This window comes from Gracilinanus agilis, chromosome 1 (genome assembly GCF_016433145.1).
Source record: "Gracilinanus agilis isolate LMUSP501 chromosome 1, AgileGrace, whole genome shotgun sequence".
NCBI lineage: Eukaryota > Metazoa > Chordata > Mammalia > Didelphimorphia > Didelphidae > Gracilinanus > Gracilinanus agilis.
Genome location: NC_058130.1, coordinates 711,775,888 through 711,793,171, shown reverse-complemented (window position 1 = coordinate 711,793,171; position 17,284 = coordinate 711,775,888). Strand labels below are relative to the sequence as shown.

At 47.9% G+C, this 17,284-nt stretch overlaps 1 protein-coding gene across 1 annotated transcript in view; it reads left to right on the top strand.

The window, feature by feature from the left end:
• Nucleotides 1-11,704, top strand: part of ADGRL1 (adhesion G protein-coupled receptor L1) — a 39,143-nt gene extending 27,439 nt beyond the window's left edge. Inside the window, exons 4-15 of the mRNA XM_044685137.1 lie at nucleotides 1,046-1,260; nucleotides 1,977-2,147; nucleotides 2,605-2,814; nucleotides 3,055-3,275; nucleotides 3,618-3,684; nucleotides 4,686-4,777; nucleotides 5,135-5,303; nucleotides 5,489-5,617; nucleotides 6,161-6,257; nucleotides 6,383-6,511; nucleotides 6,942-6,959; nucleotides 7,460-11,704. Of these exons, the coding sequence (XP_044541072.1) occupies nucleotides 1,046-1,260; nucleotides 1,977-2,147; nucleotides 2,605-2,814; nucleotides 3,055-3,275; nucleotides 3,618-3,684; nucleotides 4,686-4,777; nucleotides 5,135-5,303; nucleotides 5,489-5,617; nucleotides 6,161-6,257; nucleotides 6,383-6,511; nucleotides 6,942-6,959; nucleotides 7,460-8,199 (2,258 nt within the window). The 3' untranslated portion in view covers nucleotides 8,200-11,704. The remainder of the gene's footprint in view (nucleotides 1-1,045; nucleotides 1,261-1,976; nucleotides 2,148-2,604; nucleotides 2,815-3,054; nucleotides 3,276-3,617; nucleotides 3,685-4,685; nucleotides 4,778-5,134; nucleotides 5,304-5,488; nucleotides 5,618-6,160; nucleotides 6,258-6,382; nucleotides 6,512-6,941; nucleotides 6,960-7,459) is intronic.
• Nucleotides 11,705-17,284: the final 5,580 nt, after the last annotated feature.

Below are 17,284 nucleotides of genomic sequence, written 5' to 3'. Positions count from 1 at the left end.
GAGAGAGAGAGAGAGAGAGAGAGAGAGAGAGAGAGAGAGAGAGAGAGAGAGAGAGAAAGAGAGAGAAAAGTATACAAGTATCCCTTCTACATTTTGACTTTCCCCATTACCATTTCGATATATCACAGATTGACATAAGAAATTAAATGGGAATTTGGGGGGAGTTGTGTGGAAGCCACAGACAACACAAAAAGCTTAGAAACTCAGAAATGCATAAAATTTATGTATAGTATTACATAATATCAACATATTTTCTTAATTTTTATATTTATTTCATATTTTAAAAATTCCTCTTTTGTGCAGTATTTTTACTTAATATTGATCTACATATAGCCCATGACCAAATACTTAACCCAAATTTTACAAAGTATCATAAACACTCCAAAAAAAAAAAAAAGAAAGAAAAAATTCAGACTGTTTCTCTGAAGAATTTTACTTTCTTCTCGGATTTTCCAAATTGCTGGGGTGCCATACTTCTAACTTCTGAGATGTGGAAAAGATACTTGTACTGAAAATCAGTACCAAAGTAGAAGAGGCCACGTTGAGAGGTGATGGGTTTCCTTTCATTCTAGGCCTTCAAGCAGAGGCATAAGTTGAACAGGTTATAGTAGGGATTCTTTTCCTGTAAGGGTTGGACTAGAGGTTTTCCAAGGTCCTTTCTAATTCTTACATTGTGATTCAGTGACTTAGAGTTGGAAAGAATTTTTAAAATCATCTAACCTGGAAGTCTGTGAATTTTTTTAAAAAAGATTTTGAAAAATGTATTTCCATTTCTCTTTTAATCTGAATGTTTTACCTTAAGCATTTAAATACATTATTCTGATATGGGGTCTGTAGACTTCATCAGAGGGCTTCACTGCCAGAGGGAGCCACAGCAGAATGAAAGTTAAAAAACAAGCAAACCCTGATCTAGTCGAACCTCCTCAATTTACAGTTGAGGACATGCAGGACTAAGGTGAAAAGATTTGCCTGAGATCACACAGGTAAACAGTGGAGAAGATATTTGAACTGGTGCTGACAGCTCTCGCTGAAATCTCCATTGCAGGGGTGGTGAAAGTTGTCTTCATCCTTTATAACAACCTGGGCCTCTTTCTGTCCACGGAGAATGCCACAGTGAAGCTGGCAGGTGAGGCAGGCTCCGGAGGCCCTGGGGGAGCTGCTTTAGTGGTGAACTCCCAAGTCATTGCGGCCTCCATCAACAAAGAATCTAGCCGTGTCTTTCTCATGGACCCAGTCATCTTCACTGTGGCTCACCTAGAGGTAAGCCCTGGAAATCAGCCTGGTCCTTCTCTCATGATGCTCCTCATTTCCTTGGGATGACTTGGAAGATCCTTGCCTGTGGAGAGCATCTTCCTCCCAGAAGTCCCATTTTGTCCCTCTGTCTTGGGGAGGGGAGGATGGGCAGGATGGAGCTTATTAGACCCTGTCCCCAATTATTAGCTTATCACATTCCCCAGCACTGAGGACCACTCCAAGGAAATTTTCCTAGCTCCTCTCTCCAGCATACAGCTTTCTGATCCCAGTTCTTAGTTCTCCCTATACTAGGTAGGGTCGTTTTAAACTAGATCATTGAATTTCAAAACTTGAAGGGAATCTTAGTGGTTCCTTGTTGCAATTCCCTCATTTTTTTGCATATGAGGAAATTGAAGCTCAATAAGATTGTGACTTGCTCGAGGTCACGTAGCTTTTTAGAGCTAGACTTGAGACTTGAACCCAAGACTCTAGACTCTCTCAGTGTTCTTTCCACTATACTGCCTCCTACTGCACATGGAGTGCTAAGTCTTTGCCTTTATTCTTTTTTTAAAAGCCCCTGACCCTTAGGTTTCACCCCCACCCCATGGCACTTATCCAGTGGCTGTGTCCGTGTCCAAGGCCATGCTCCAGCCTGGTGGGGGTGAGGGGTTGGAGAGGATTCCCCAGATCTGATGCCTCTCACTGTAATACTCTGACACCCCCCAACTACCACCACACAACAGGCCAAGAACCACTTCAATGCCAACTGCTCCTTCTGGAACTACTCAGAGCGTTCCATGCTGGGCTACTGGTCGACCCAGGGCTGTCGTCTGGTGGATTCCAACAAGACCCATACCACCTGTGCCTGCAGCCACCTCACTAACTTTGCCGTGCTCATGGCTCACCGTGAGATCGTAAGCCAGTGGCTCCATCAGCTCCACTGGGCCAGGGCCTGCTTGTTAGCCTGGCTTTGCATGGCATTACAACTCGAGGCATGCCAAGGGAATCCCGACTTCCTGGGCACGGGGAGCCGTCAGTACCTCCCTTGCTCAGGGCATGGGGCTGGAGCGAGTGGAAGTGACAAGGGGAAAGGGCGACTCTTCCTGGCTGTGTCTCAATTGCCTCCTTCTCCCCGGACATTCTGGGGAAGCACTAGTGTCATTACTTCTCCGTGGGCACTCCAGCATGGGGGGAGTGGGCATACCATCCACGAGAGGGTGGGAAGCAGCCAGCTGGCAAAGGGGCAGAAGGTCTGGATGGGTGGTCCAGCGAGGCCCGTGTAGTCCTTAGCAATTGCTTATCAATGGTGACCTGGCTGAGTCAAGGAAAGGCCTACAGATCCTAACGTTCCTCTTCCCGATTTCTCCCCAGTACCAAGGTCGGATCAATGAGTTGCTGCTGTCTGTCATCACTTGGGTGGGCATCGTGATCTCGCTTGTCTGTCTGGCTATCTGTATCTCCACCTTCTGCTTCCTTCGGGGGCTACAGACCGATCGAAACACCATCCATAAGAATCTTTGTATCAATCTCTTCCTGGCTGAGCTGCTCTTCCTTGTTGGCATTGACAAGACCCAATATGAGGTAAGTCAGGGTGCTGGGAGCCTGGTGCCCAAAGGGATGACAAAGCGGGCCCATTTCCTTCCCGGAGGAGAGGATCAGAGGAGAGGCCACGCTCAGCTTGCCACGTCCAACACACGCCGACATCTCTATCTTTGGGGGGTTGGGCCCCATGGCTCAAGGGCACAGCTAGGGTGGGAGCATGGTAGGAGGGCTGGCCCGGGCAGGGCCACTCCCCCTCATGCCCGGTGCCTGTGCCCCTAGATCGCCTGCCCTATCTTTGCGGGGCTGCTGCATTACTTCTTCCTGGCAGCCTTCTCTTGGCTGTGCCTGGAGGGCGTGCACCTCTACTTGCTGTTGGTGGAAGTGTTTGAGAGCGAGTACTCACGCACCAAATACTACTACCTGGGGGGCTACTGCTTCCCAGCCCTGGTGGTGGGCATCGCTGCAGCCATCGACTATCGCAGCTACGGCACTGAGAAGGCGTAAGTGTTTGCTTTTCCCTTTGTCGCTTTGGTGTCTGCTCTCCTAAGCCCCCCACAGCACCTGCCCTGGGCAGGGGACCATTCGGGGCCAAGCATGCAGCCCCCTGACTCCACAGAAACCTGAAGCCCCAGGTCTTACCCCACCGGGCAGAATCAGCCTGCCAGGGACAAAATGGGGAGTCCTATTAGTGGTGGAGGGGCTGCTATGGGATCCCCTGGGTCCTTCTCTCAAATGAGATATGTGTAAAGTGCTAATCCCAGGGCTTAAAACATAGTAGGTGCTATGTAGATACATATTCTCTTTCCCATCATAACCTACCTTATCTTCTCTTTCTCTGACAGCTGCTGGCTCCGAGTGGACAATTATTTCATCTGGAGTTTCATTGGGCCTGTCTCATTTGTCATTGTGGTGAGTCAGAAAAGAGAGCCCCAAACTCATCAATTGAGTCATAGTAATCTTCACCCCTAACTCTTTGGATAATCCCTAAGGGTCTAACCCCAAAATCTGAAAAGGAGGAAAAATTTTACTTGTATTTCTTACCTTGCTCTATTCTGTCCTGCCATTTTCAAGACCCAAGAAATGGAACCAACCCTCTCTTCTCCATATAATGGTGGAATTAAATCTCCTTTTGCCTAATTATATCTGATCTCCCCAAGAAAAAGATGGTTTCCATTCTTCCCCATAAAATGAGTAATTTCTTTTTTTTTTTAAGCCCTTACCTTCAGTCTTAGAATCAATACTGTGTATTGGTTCCAAGGCAGAAGAGCAGTAAGGGCTAGGCAATGGAGGTTAAGTGACTTGCCTAGGGTCACACAGCTAGGAAGTGTCTGAGACCAGATTTGAACCCAGGACCTCCAGTCACTAGGCCTAGCTCTCAATTCACTGAGTCACCGAGTTGCCCTGCTTCTACGGAGCTAGGATTTAGAGCCGGACAAGAATTTAGAAAGCCTCTAGACTAATCCTCCCTCAGTTTACATATAGGGAAACTGAGACTCAGAGAAATTAAATGACTTGCCTAGGATCAGTAAGTAGCTGAACCAGAATCCAAACTCAGATTGTCTGGCTCCCAGATAGCACCACATTCTGATAGAGTGATGGCATCCAATCTCTTTCATACGCAAAAGCTCCAAGTCTTCCCTCCAAAGAAGTTTCCAGATTTCCCTCCACACAAATAAAGCTACTTTGGTTGGTCCTTCCAGTGGGAATGGAAAACTAAAACAGCGCCAGGTTATGCTCTGGGTCCCCATAATGGAGGGAGAGCACATTTCTGGTGCCCTTCAGCAATCAGTGACCTCAGACCAGACCCAGCCAAAGTCTTGGTTACATCCTGCTGAGAAAAGTAATGGCAAGCGAAATGTTGCCTAAGCCACCTTCCCCCCCACGTCTTTGTCCCTTTCCTCTTTTCTCAGGTGAACCTGGTGTTCCTCATGGTGACACTTCACAAGATGATTCGTAGCTCCTCTGTGCTTAAGCCTGACTCTAGCCGTCTGGACAACATCAAGTAGGTGGCTACTTGAGGACTACTTGGCTCCCCTAGGAGCCCCCAGCTCCAGCTGCAGCCCCAGGGACTGACTGCTCGTTCCAGACCCTGGGCTCAGCCTGGCTGAGGATCCTGTTGGCCTGTTGCCAGCTGAAACTATAACTTGAAGGAGGCAGGAGCCTAGGGTGACCGTGCTGGGTTTGGAAGGGATGAGGGATGGTTTCCCACTCCCTGTGGCACCTCCTCTCAGCTGGGCCCTCCAGCCTAACTTAAGCTGCTACTCTGCTCTGGAATCTTGGCTTCCTCCAAGAAGCTCCTGCAGAGGACGTGACTCCAATGCTTTTTCTCTCCTTCCTCTCCCCACTCCCCCCTCCACAGGTCTTGGGCCCTGGGGGCCATTGCACTCCTCTTCTTACTGGGTCTCACCTGGGCCTTTGGTCTCCTCTTCATCAACAAGGAGTCGGTGGTCATGGCCTATCTCTTCACCACCTTCAATGCCTTCCAGGGGGTCTTCATCTTTGTTTTCCACTGCGCCCTGCAGAAGAAGGTAAGAGGAACATTACCTCAAGCTGAGTATTCAGATTCGTATCCTCTGGATTCCACCCACCCAAGGGCCTTTCCGTTCTTGCATGATTTCTCTCCTGTAACCCAGCATCGGGGTCAGAGCGAGTGAGTTAGTCCCTGCTCGTCCTACTCTGCTGGACTCACTCACTTTCCCCTTCCACCCGTCAGGTGCATAAGGAATACAGCAAGTGTCTGCGCCACTCCTACTGCTGCATCCGACCGCCACCCGGAGGAGCTCACGGCTCCCTCAAGACCTCTGCCATGCGAAGCAACAACCGATACTATACTGGGACCCAGGTGCCTAAGGCTTGCTCCTGAGGTTTGAGAGTTTTGTTGGGGGCAGGAAAGCTGCTCAGTGGCAGGCTTGGAGATGATACCGAGATCCGTCTGGGAGCGGCAGGTCAGGGTGTTAATCTTGTCGCACAACTCCAAAGGATTCAGGACGAAAAATGCTACCCTCCGCTAGGGAAAGAACTGATGGAATCTGAATGCAGTTCTGAGCAGTCATTTTTCACTTTCTTTTCCCTCACCGTTGGTGTGTGTGATATGTGTGATATGTGTCTTATTCCACAACATCACGAATATGGAAATCTGTTTGCATGATGCCACGTGTATAACCTATATCAAATCGCTTACTGTCTCAGGGAGAGGAAGAGAGAGGGAGGGAAGGAGGGAGAGATTCGGAACTCAAAATGTTAGAAAATCAATGTTAAAAATTGTTTTTACATATAATTGGGGACAAAAATAAAATATTACTCAACAGCAACAACCACAAAGGGGCCAGCCAGCCTAGGCATTGTGGGCATTTCTCTCCTCTCATGCCCTGTGTTGTGTCTCTAGAGCCGAATTCGAAGGATGTGGAATGATACCGTGAGGAAGCAGACAGAGTCATCCTTCATGGCTGGAGATATCAACAGTACCCCAACCCTGAACCGAGGTGAGAGGCTAATAACCCCTGCCATTCCTGACCCTACTCTGAGTTCAGCTTCCTTTCCTAGTCCTGAGATTCTGTCAGACTCCTGAATGCTTGGCGATCTCTGACACCTCGATCTCCCCTGATAGGCACTATGGGGAACCACTTACTAACCAACCCGGTACTGCAGCCTCGAGGTGGGACCAGCCCTTACAATACCCTCATTGCTGAGTCTGTGGGCTTCAACCCTTCCTCGCCCCCTGTCTTCAACTCCCCAGGTAAAAGGACTACCTATGGGGACAGAGCTGAGAAAGGCAGCATGGTTGGTTGTAGCAGAAAGAGTATGGGACTTGAGGTCAGGACACCGGGGTTCAAAATGCAGCTCATTATTTACTGCGTGACCATGGACAAGCTCCTTCGTGTCTCTGAGCCTCGGTATCCTTATCTATAAAATGGGTATAATAATACTTGCCTCAGAGTTGTTGAGAGAACGTTATTTGTTGAACCGTAAGGCACCAGTGAGTTGTTATAACAAAGAAGTGGAACCTGTTTTTTGAGGAATGGGCATGGGGTCCCTAGGCCTTTGTTTGAGGGAAGGCGTCCTAATCCCTGGATTCGGGGTGAGGTGTTGGAAACTGGAAGACGGTATCTCTGGATCAATCTCATTTCTAAACTTCTCTTTTTTTCTCTCCTCACGCGAACCTACAGGGAGCTACCGGGAGCCCAGTACGTCCTACCCTTTTCCAGTAATATTTCAGGAGGTGGGAGAGAGTCTAAGGCAGTAGCTGCTGCCAGACGGGGATGGCCTCAAGTGTGGGTCAGAACATACAGGATTGCCCTCCTCCCTAGGCAGGGTCAACCTTGGCCCCTCATATCCCTAAGTGTCCAAGCCCCCTAGCTATGACTCCTCAGGATCCCCCGGAGAATTCCTGATGAGCGATAGAGTGGCCCTGGGGGAGCTAGTTCTCTCTGGTGGAGCTAGCCGGAGCAGGGAGTGGTGTCCCCATCTGCAGGTGAGGAGACAGGACGTGGGAAGGGCCTAGCTCCCCAGGGTGATGGGAAGTGTCCTATCAGAACAAGCAAGAGAAAAACACACCCCTTCTCCCTCCCGTGCTCCTCTCCTCATCAGTCCACCCACACCTGCAGCCCCCCAGGGCTTCCTTGTAGCCACATTCCCATCTGTACTGGCCCCCTTCCCCCTGACGCTTGCCTGTCTCTCTTTCTAGAACACCCCCTAGGAGGCCGGGATGCATGCGGCATGGACACCCTTCCACTAAATGGTAACTTCAACAACAGCTACTCCTTACGAAGCGGTGACTTCCCCCCGGGGGACGGGGGCCCAGAACCACCCCGAGGACGGAACTTGGCTGATGCTGCTGCCTTTGAGAAGATGATCATCTCGGAGCTGGTGCACAACAATCTTAGGGGGAGCAGTGGGGCAGCCAAAGGCCCCCCACCACCTGAGCCCCCCGTGCCACCAGTCCCAGGTAGTGGTGGGGATGAAGAGGCAGGGGCGCCCGGGGGGGCTGACCGGGCTGAGATTGAACTGCTCTACAAGGCCCTGGAGGAGCCCCTACTGCTGCCCCGGGCCCAGTCGGTGCTGTATCAGAGCGACCTGGACGAATCAGAGAGCTGTGCGGCTGAGGATGGGGCAGTCAGCCGACCCCTCTCCTCTCCTCCTGGCCGGGACTCGCTCTATGCCAGTGGGGCCAACCTGCGGGACTCGCCCTCCTACCCGGACAGTAGCCCAGAGGGGCCCAGTGAGGCCCTTCCTCCACCTCCTCCGGCTCCACCTGGTCCTCCTGAAATCTACTACACCTCCCGCCCGGCCCTGGTGGCCCGGAACCCCCTGCAGGGCTACTACCAGGTGCGACGGCCTAGCCATGAAGGCTACCTGGCTGCCCCAGGCCTGGAGGGGCCGGGGCCTGATGGTGATGGCCAGATGCAGCTGGTCACCAGCCTCTGAGGGGCCCCTTGGACCCAGAGGGCTGGGTGGCCCAGTGCCAGGGGAGGGGGACCCTGGGTAGGGGAGGACTTTGGGGGATAGAGGGTGGACTAAATGGAGTGTGAGACAGGCTGTCCTCTCCAGATGTGCCCCTCACCTATGGGCCCTACCATTCCCCTTTGAGGGGACTCTGAAGGGGCAGGGTCCCTGATGTACAGGGTACACAGGAGTTCCCGACAGCCACATGCACCAGCTGTTTTGGGGGAGTGTTGTGGGGATAAGATGAGGGCCCCCTGGGGGTAGATGGGCAAGAAATTGGAGGAGCACAGTCCCTCCTAGATTCCCTGCCCAGGGGTAAAGCGGTTGCCAAAACCCCACTTTGCCAAACCTTTCAGTGGCTCCTCTCTGCAGCCAGAAACCTTGCAGGCCCCATCCCAAGGAAGAATTTCAGGGCAAAGGACAGATGGACAGCCTTCTGTGTATCCTCCTGCTCCCCTGAAACTGGGGGTTCTAGCCCAAGGGAAAGCCCCAGGAGGGAGATTGAGGGGGTGCGGCTAGAGGTTTAAATGTTGAACTTTCTTCTGAGCCAACTACCCCTCATTCCCTCCCTGGAAGTAAGCCTGCTCTGAGCTCCCCCCCCCCAAGACTGTACCCACTGACCCCCCCCAGGGTGACTCCTGACTAAGCACAACCCCCCATGGGGCCCCTAGCCCATGGGGGTGACCCCTCAGGGGGGGCAGTTCCCAGCTCTGTGGGCTCAGATCTCTGGGGAGTAGATTCTGGGTCTGGAACTCTCCCTGGGGGGGAGGGCCTCTTTACCCTTCCCCTCCTCCCCCATTGCTGTAAATATTTCAACGAAATGGAAAAGAAAAAAAATTACAAAAAAAAAAAAATCTCATCACTTGAAGCCACTGGGAGCCCACAGCCCAGGCCAGCTCTGGCTCTCTACCAACCAGAGCACCTACCCACCTACCTGTCCACCCACCCACCTACCCACCCAGCAGCCAAGACTTCTCTCTGCTTGTGCGTGCATCCTGGCCAGGTTGGAGTGGGGGCCTCCATGGCAGCTTTTTACAATCAAAAGACAGAAAAAAAAAATCAAGAAGCAAAAGAGACACAACCTCTTTCCTTCCTGGCACCACGTTCCTGTCATTTCCCTCTGAATTTAGTCCCTAGTATCGTCTCTCCTGGGGGATGTGTCCCACTGCCTGCTCCAGGAATAGGGACCCATTGCCCTTCTCCTGCCCTTCCCTCCCTGCCCAGGGGAGACCCCCTCAGACCCAAAGATGCTTTCCTGAGGTGGCTACACCATCTCTTTAAGTTGTTAACTGCAAATTGCTTCTGGGCCTCAGGACCAGCAAAGGGATAAAGGTGTCATTTTTCTTTATAGAGGGGCTAATGGAAGTTTGGGGGGGAAAAAGGCAAAAACCCCCAGCCCCCAGGTGCTGGAAGTAGGAAAGGGTATGATGGGAGTTTGTGTCCATGGGTTTGGGGATCAGGGTTCAGAGTGGGGGCATTTGCTCTCCCTGGAAAGTGTGAGAGGTCCCCAGTTGGGAAGGCATAGGAGGACACTTCAGTCAGGCTGTTTTTCAAAACCTCCTTTACTTCTTAGAAGCTGGTTTTTTGGAGAGAATCTGCTCATGAGTGCCTCTCCCTGCTATATTCTATGTTCCTCTCTAACCTTTTTTCACCATCCTCACCTAACCAGTCCTCTCCATGCCTTCTGGGGTGGAAATGGAACAGCCCAGCTGTGCAGGGTTGCTACAATGTGCTGATCCCTGGAGTCCCTCATGGCCATTTCCCCAAAGGGTGGCCCCCCCATTTCTGCTCTCTCCACCTCACACGCACCCCCTCCCTACCACTTTTCTCACAAAGTGCCCTGAGTTTTCTAACATCTTTGGGTCTCAGCCTGCTGCTGCCATTAACTTCTTGGTTTGGGGGACAGGAGCTCCAGGGAGTCACTGGGGAATATGTGTGGTAGGAGGAGAGATAGGGGGTCTTGGGGAATTCTTTTTGCTGCTAGAAACCCCCCTCCCTCCTCCTGGGGAGCTGGGGCTGGCTTGTCCCCATCATGTGGGGGAGAAGGGGTCAAACCAAAGAATGGTGGCTTTGTCCCACATTGGGGGCAGGGGTGGGGAAGGCAGCTAGGACAATGACATGGTTGGGCTCCATCTTGGGCTCTCCTAGGTAAGGCTGAGTGTGGCCCTGTGGTGGAAGTGCTAAATTCACTTCCCCAGGAACCCCTGGGCTGGATGGCAGTGAGGTCAGGTTGGGGAAGACAAGGACCATCGGATGGCCCTGCATCACCATTTCCCCCACACAACATTCCCCTCTTTCTGTGCTTGGGAGAGACTTGGGGCAGGAGCTATCCTCTGGCTCAATTTTCTGGTTGTGGCAAAGGGCCACCTGGGTCAGAGAGGACTGTGAAAAAGCTGAGTTTGGAGGGGGAGAAGGAGAGATAGAAAAGGGATGTGACTGATGAGGGAGCTGGTAGGTGGAAGGCCTAGGGGGCCCCCTACCCTTCTTGCCTCAAACTTGGGGTAGACATATGACACCAGCTGGGGATTGGGAACTCCTGGGTTTCTTTGGAACCTAAAGGAATGTAAGGAGTCCTGCTTTCCCCCTACTCCTGCCCCCCTTATCTCCCCTGACATGGACAATCATGGGGGTAGGGTGAATCAAGTCAGTAGGTTCCCATCTAGCAGGGACAGGGATAGCAACAGCAAGGGTTCCTAGGCCTCACGGCTGCATGGCAGGGCCCCCTGGTGGGGATACAGACACCATCGCAGCCCAGCTCCAAGCCACCCTAGAGAACCTAACTGTTCCCCCACCCCAACCAGCCCTGGTGCCTTGACACCCCCACCCCAGCTGGGACAGGACCCACTGTATAGAGAAGGTTCTTGGTTTCCTCCCCCTACTCTCCTTTCCCTGGGCTCATGAGTTCCTTCCCTCTTACAATTTTGTGGGAGGCAGTTTCTGGATTTTGATTTCTCTTGGTTCCCTTGCCTTCTTTTCCTTTTTTCTGTCTCTGCCTCTCCTTCCCTCTGTCTGTCTTTCTCCTCTGTGTCTCTCCCATCTGTCTTGTCTTCCTCTTACCCTTCTTTTCACCCTTGCTTTCTCTCTGTCCGTTTGGGCTTCCCTCCTCCTGTCCTCCCGCCACCCACCTGCCCCACCTTGGTCTCCTCCTTTTCGATATGCCAAACCAATTTTGGGTCGAGTGCATTTAACGAGAACAAAACAAAAGACTCATAAAGACAACGAGTACGTTTCAAAAAAAAAAAAACTTCCAAAAAAAAAAAAGAAACCATTGTCGAGTCAAAAAAAAAAATCAAACAATAAAGAAAATAAGATTTCTTGGAATGTCTAGAGCGGAGTGCTTTATTTCAGAGTGCAAAATGGGGAAATAGGTGGGGGGAACCAAAGTTAAGAAGGACTCAAATAGCAGTCCCAGCTGTGGACAGTGATAAATTCTTTGGGATCCTTGTATCTTGGGATAAAGCAATCCAAAGAGGAAATGGCATTTTCCACCCAAGGATCTTCTTTGTTCCTAGGATGTAGTAACTATTGATGTAGAACTTTAAGGTTTATGAAACATTTTTCTTTCCAAAACCTTGAGGGCTAGATGGTACAGGATATTATTATCTCAATTTTATGGATGAAGAAACTGAGGCTCAATGATATTTAAATGAAATGTAGCCAAACTTCCAGTCTAAGTGTCAGAGCCAGGATTCAAATGCTTATCTTTTCTTATTACAAAAACCAGGGCTGTTGAGATTTGAAACCATGAGTATCAATGTGTATATAAAACCCAGCTCTCTTAGGAACACACATACACACTCAGAGTCTAGGAAGTGCTTTTTTTAAAACTTCTCTTGAAAATTTCCCCGTCCAACCCCTTTATCCTTCATCCTCCCTTTACCACTGTAAGCTTCCCTCCTGTATGATGCACATATCAAAAATGGTAATGTGACAGGACTTGTCTTTGTGTACTTTCCAAGGAATATTGTGTTCTATTTTTTGAGGTAATTAGACAAATTTTAATCTTATTGACAGTTATTTTTATCCACCCCAGAGTCCTACTCTGATCCCTCCTCATGGCATAGAGGGGATCCTGGGTTCCTGAAAGCTCTGACAGTACATTATAAGCTCTATCAGGTTCTAACATGCTACAAAGGTTCCAGATATGGTTCTGCAACAGACTGACTCTGCTTTCCAAGAATTGGCCTAGCCACATATGGACAAACTGACCACCAGCAGGTGGCCAGTCGTTAATGAATTCCTTGGTCATGGCAACCCAAGAAACAAAGAACACTATAAAATGTCCCTCGGCTCTTCCCCTACTTCTGCTTCTATAGTGGTGGCAACAGAGTGAAAGAAAAAAAGTCTGGTGGTACTAAAGAGTAGAATTTTCAGATTCTATGAAATTCACCTTGGTCTTTTCATCTTAGCTGTTAATGCAATAAATGTGAGATACTTGGCCAATAAGCAATGACTGGACATATTATAAGAGGAACAGAAGCATATCAATCTTGACATTCTTGATAGAAATGAAGCTAGAAGAAATACCAAAGTTCTGCAGCTAAACAGAAAGATGGCTCACAGGTAACCAAACCCTTAAGAGAGGCCAAGAAACGAGTTGTTTTTATCTCTGCCCAAAGACATCAAAGAACATCATTTCATGAGACGTTTGGTTATTTAAAACTGCAGAGTTCATACTATTTGCAAAAAGGCCACCATGAATCTTTCCATATAGAACCAAGTCTTTTCAAGCAGAGCCATGTGTGATTGATCTATCCTTTATTAACAGATTGTAAGCTCCTATTAATAAACGATGTTATACTTGGGATAAATAAAAAAGGCCATCAAGAAAGCAACTAAGCTTGTGAGGAAACTGAAGAAGTAGAAAAATTCTATAAAGAATTTGATAAAACAATCCAAATTATACCAACATACAGTTTTATATTCTGTGACTTCAATACAAAGGGAGGAATAGATGAGCTCAGTGAAATACAGAAAATGCAGATCAGAAAGAAGGAATAAGAGAGGCCTGACATGTTTACTACCCAAAAACTTCATGCCATTGCATCATGAATACTTTAAGAAAGGAGTTGGTCAATGCTAGATGTAGTAAGTACTGAATAAACAGAAAAATGCAATTGCTCTATTTTAATGGACTCATTATTAATGTGGGAGTCAGTTTACTATGTACAGTCAGGCCTTAACTTGTTAGAGCAAAGAGGAGAATTAGTATAAGGCTGGGCATAGAGACTGGACCTGTGATTTCACTGGAATAAAGAACTACAGAATAAAGAAACTCCCCCTACTCATGGAAAATGGCAACTTCTCTGCAGCTTCTAGGCTTAGAAAGTTGCAAGAACATTGAGAGGCTGAATGACTTGTCCAGAATCAGATAATCAGGACTTGAATTCTGGCATTCTGCCTTTCAGTGACTGTCTGGATGACTGTGTGTCTTAAGACACCAGAGTACGTACAAAGCTAGAAGAAAGTATAATGGAAAAAAGAGATAGCATGCAGTTGAAACAACTCAATCTTGTCCTACTTAAATAAGTTACTGATAGCAGAAAATGGGTAATGGACAGTAGAAAGCAATTCTAATAATTTTATGCAGAAGTTTAATCGATAAAAATTAATTGCCATAACAAAAAAGAGCAAGAGTCTAAAAAGAACCTTAGCAAATGCATCAGTGCTTCATAGAAAGAAACTAGTCAACACTAGTTTAGAATACAAACTCATTTGTCAAATTTTATAAAGAATAATGATTGGTGATTACAAGCTGTATCACCTCAAAAATGAGAGAGAAACAGGTGTGGGCAGAATCAGTTTAAGGAAAGTTTATCAAGAGACCCAGCTTCAGCAAGTGATCCTGTTAGCTGTTATCTACACATTCCCAGGTCACTTCTCTTCCTTCCTCAATGAATTTGATATCTGACTCACAGCCTTTCTTTTCTCTCCAACTCCTGCCCTTATAATAAGGGGCCACATTACATACTGATCCTCCCTCAAACACTATAACTACTCAGTTCTTCAACCTACTCATTTCCTACTCCTCCAAACTACCTGAGCCACCCATAAAGATGGTCATACCGTTGATCTTGCCATCACCCACAAATGTACCACCTCTAAATACAAGAATTCCAAAATGTCCTTATTGGACTGGCTCTTCACTTCTCCTTTCCCTTTAAAAAAAACCTGCTCTTTGTCTTCACTATGACCTTTAATCTCTTGACCCCTCAATTCTCTCCCAGGCCACCTCACTGCACTAGCCACCCTCTCTTCTTTTCCCCATCTTGACCCCTTGGTGGGCTGATTCAACTCTACACTGTCCTCCTCTCTTGAATCCCTAGCCCTCTTATATCACCAATTACATCTTGCCAAATCTCAGTCCTGGATTACTCCCACCATTCACCACCTTCACTCCTACACACATGCTGAAGAACAAAGTGGAGAAAAATCACACAACCATTTTGACTGGGTCCACTACAAATTTGTTATACGACTTCTATTAGATTCTCACTGCTACAAAGCAATGCTACTATATACCTCCTTTATCAATTTACTCTATTCCACTCTCTATCATAGCTCTTCCAAGCCTTTTCATGACTCCTCAAAACTCCCATGGCCCCCTTTCTCCTCGCCCTCTCAATTGAGATTCGTGTCTTATGTTAAAGAAAAAAAATGAAACCATTTGCTATGAGCTCCATCTTCTCTCTTCTTCATCTTCTGTAACTCAGAAGTCTTATGCTACTCTCTCCTTCTTCACTAATATTACATAATGAAATGGTCTTATTCCTTAACAAAACTAACTCTTATTCAAGAGATCCCATTCCATCCCATTTCCTCCAACAGGTTGCCCCCTTTATCGCCCCATTCTATCTTTTATTTTCAATCTCTCCTTGTCTACTGGCTCATTCTCTACTGCCTACAAACATGTTCATGTTGCCTCCATTATCAAAAAACTCTCCCTTGGTCCTTCCATCCTCATTAATTATTGTCCTGTATTTCTTCTGCCCTTTACAGCTAAACTCCTCAAAAAGCCTATCTACAATAGATGCCTACACTTTCTCTCCTCTAAAACCGACTTCTTAATCCCTTACATTCTGGCTTCCAACTTTATCATTCCACTGAAACAGCTCCCTCCAAAATGAATAATGGTCTCAAATGCAATAGTCTTTTCTCAATCCTCATTCTCCTTGGCCTCCCTCTCTGAAGCCTTTGAAACTGCTGATCACATTCTGCTCCTTGTTACTCTCTTCTCTCTAGATTTTTAAGACATCATTCTCTTCTGTTTCTCCTTCTACCTTTCTGACCACTCTTTATCTCTTTTGTTTGATCTTCATCCAGATCACCATCTCTAATTTATAGTTATACCTCAGAATTCTATCCTAGGCCCTCATCTCTTCTCCCTCTATACCACCTTCACTTGATCTCATCAGCTCCCATAGATTTAATTACTGTCTCTATACCAACGATTCTAAGATCTACCTACCCTTCCCCAACCTTTCTGTTGATCTCCAATCTCACATCTCCAAATGATTTTTCAGACTGACTTTTCAGACCTCTCAAACTGGATGTCCAGACCCCTTAAACATATTATGTCCCAAAATGAATTCATCATTTCCCCCCACCTTCTACTTTCCCTATTACTTTAGAGGAAAACACTATCTTCCCAAACCCTCAGGCTTACAACCCAGGAGTCATCCTGGATTCCTCACTATCTCACATCCCTCACATCCAACTTTTCATTCAATCACTAATGTGATTTTTCCGGAAACATGGGTCCAATCATATCACTCCCATACTCCACAAACTCCAGTGGTTCTCTATTGCCTCTAGGATCAAATACAAAATGCTATACTTGGCATTCCTTTTTTTTAAAAAAAAAACCCTCACCTGGGGTTCCGGGTTAAGATGGCGGCAGAGTAAGAAGCAGCTCTTAACCTCTCCTGACCGAAACACACAAAACTCCTCAAGGGGACATAAAAACAAGTCCAGACGAACGGAGGAACCCCACAACAGGGCACAGCGTGGAAGGTACGTGGAATCGAGGCATTTCCATGCTATAAAGGGCTCTCACTAAATCGCGGGCTGAGCAACCGCCCCACCCCCTCCCCCTCCACACACAACACCTGTAGCTCCGAAGCCAGCTAAAAAGAAATAGAGCAAGTTTGGGGCACCCATCGAGTCATTGGCAGCTCCGGGACCTGTTCCTGAGAGCAGCAAGACTTAGGACCCCATTAAGCCAAAAAAGGCACGCGAAATCTGAGCGCGGGAGCAGGACGCAGGGCGCACAACGCAGGCTGAGCAGAGCGCAGGCACTGCGGAGGCGTGGGTGGAGGCAGACACAGCCAGGAACTAAAGCCTAAGTGGGGAACCAGTGTGGACGGGTATACGACTGAGGAAGCAGCGCCCTGAGACTTGTAAAGAAACCTCCAGCAGAGGATCAAGCAAGGGGGCCCACCAGGGGGCTTGACTTTGGAAAAAACCAGAACTCAGACCTCAGGAGCCAATAGATCGCTGACAGACACTGAGCGCGAGGATAAATCTGAGAAGCTGCTGGGCTAATGATGGCTACTCAGTCACAGGAAGTTCAGAGGAGAAAGAATAATAACAAGAAAAAGAAGTCTTTAACACTCGACAGCTTTTACACAGAGAAAATCCAGACAACAGAGGAAAAAGAGGAGGAGAACAAACAAGCATCCAGACCCTCCCCAAATAAGGAAAACTCCTCACAAGCTATGGAAGAGTTCAAAACTGAGATTTTGAGGAAAATGGAAGAGATCTGGCAAGAAAATAACAGTTTAAAAAGTAGAATCTTGCAACTGGAAAGTGAGGCTCAGAAACCAAATGAACTGATAAGCAAATTGAACACAAGAAATGACCAGATTGAAAAGGAATACCAGAAGATTATGGCCGAAAACCAGAAGATTATGGCCGAAAACCAGAAGATTATGGCCGAAAACCGAAAGATTATAGCCGAAAATCAATCCCTAAAGGCTAGAATTGAGCAAGTAGAAACTAATGATCTCTCAAGACAACAAGAACAAATAAAACAAAGCCAAAAGACTGAAAAAATAGAAGGAAACAT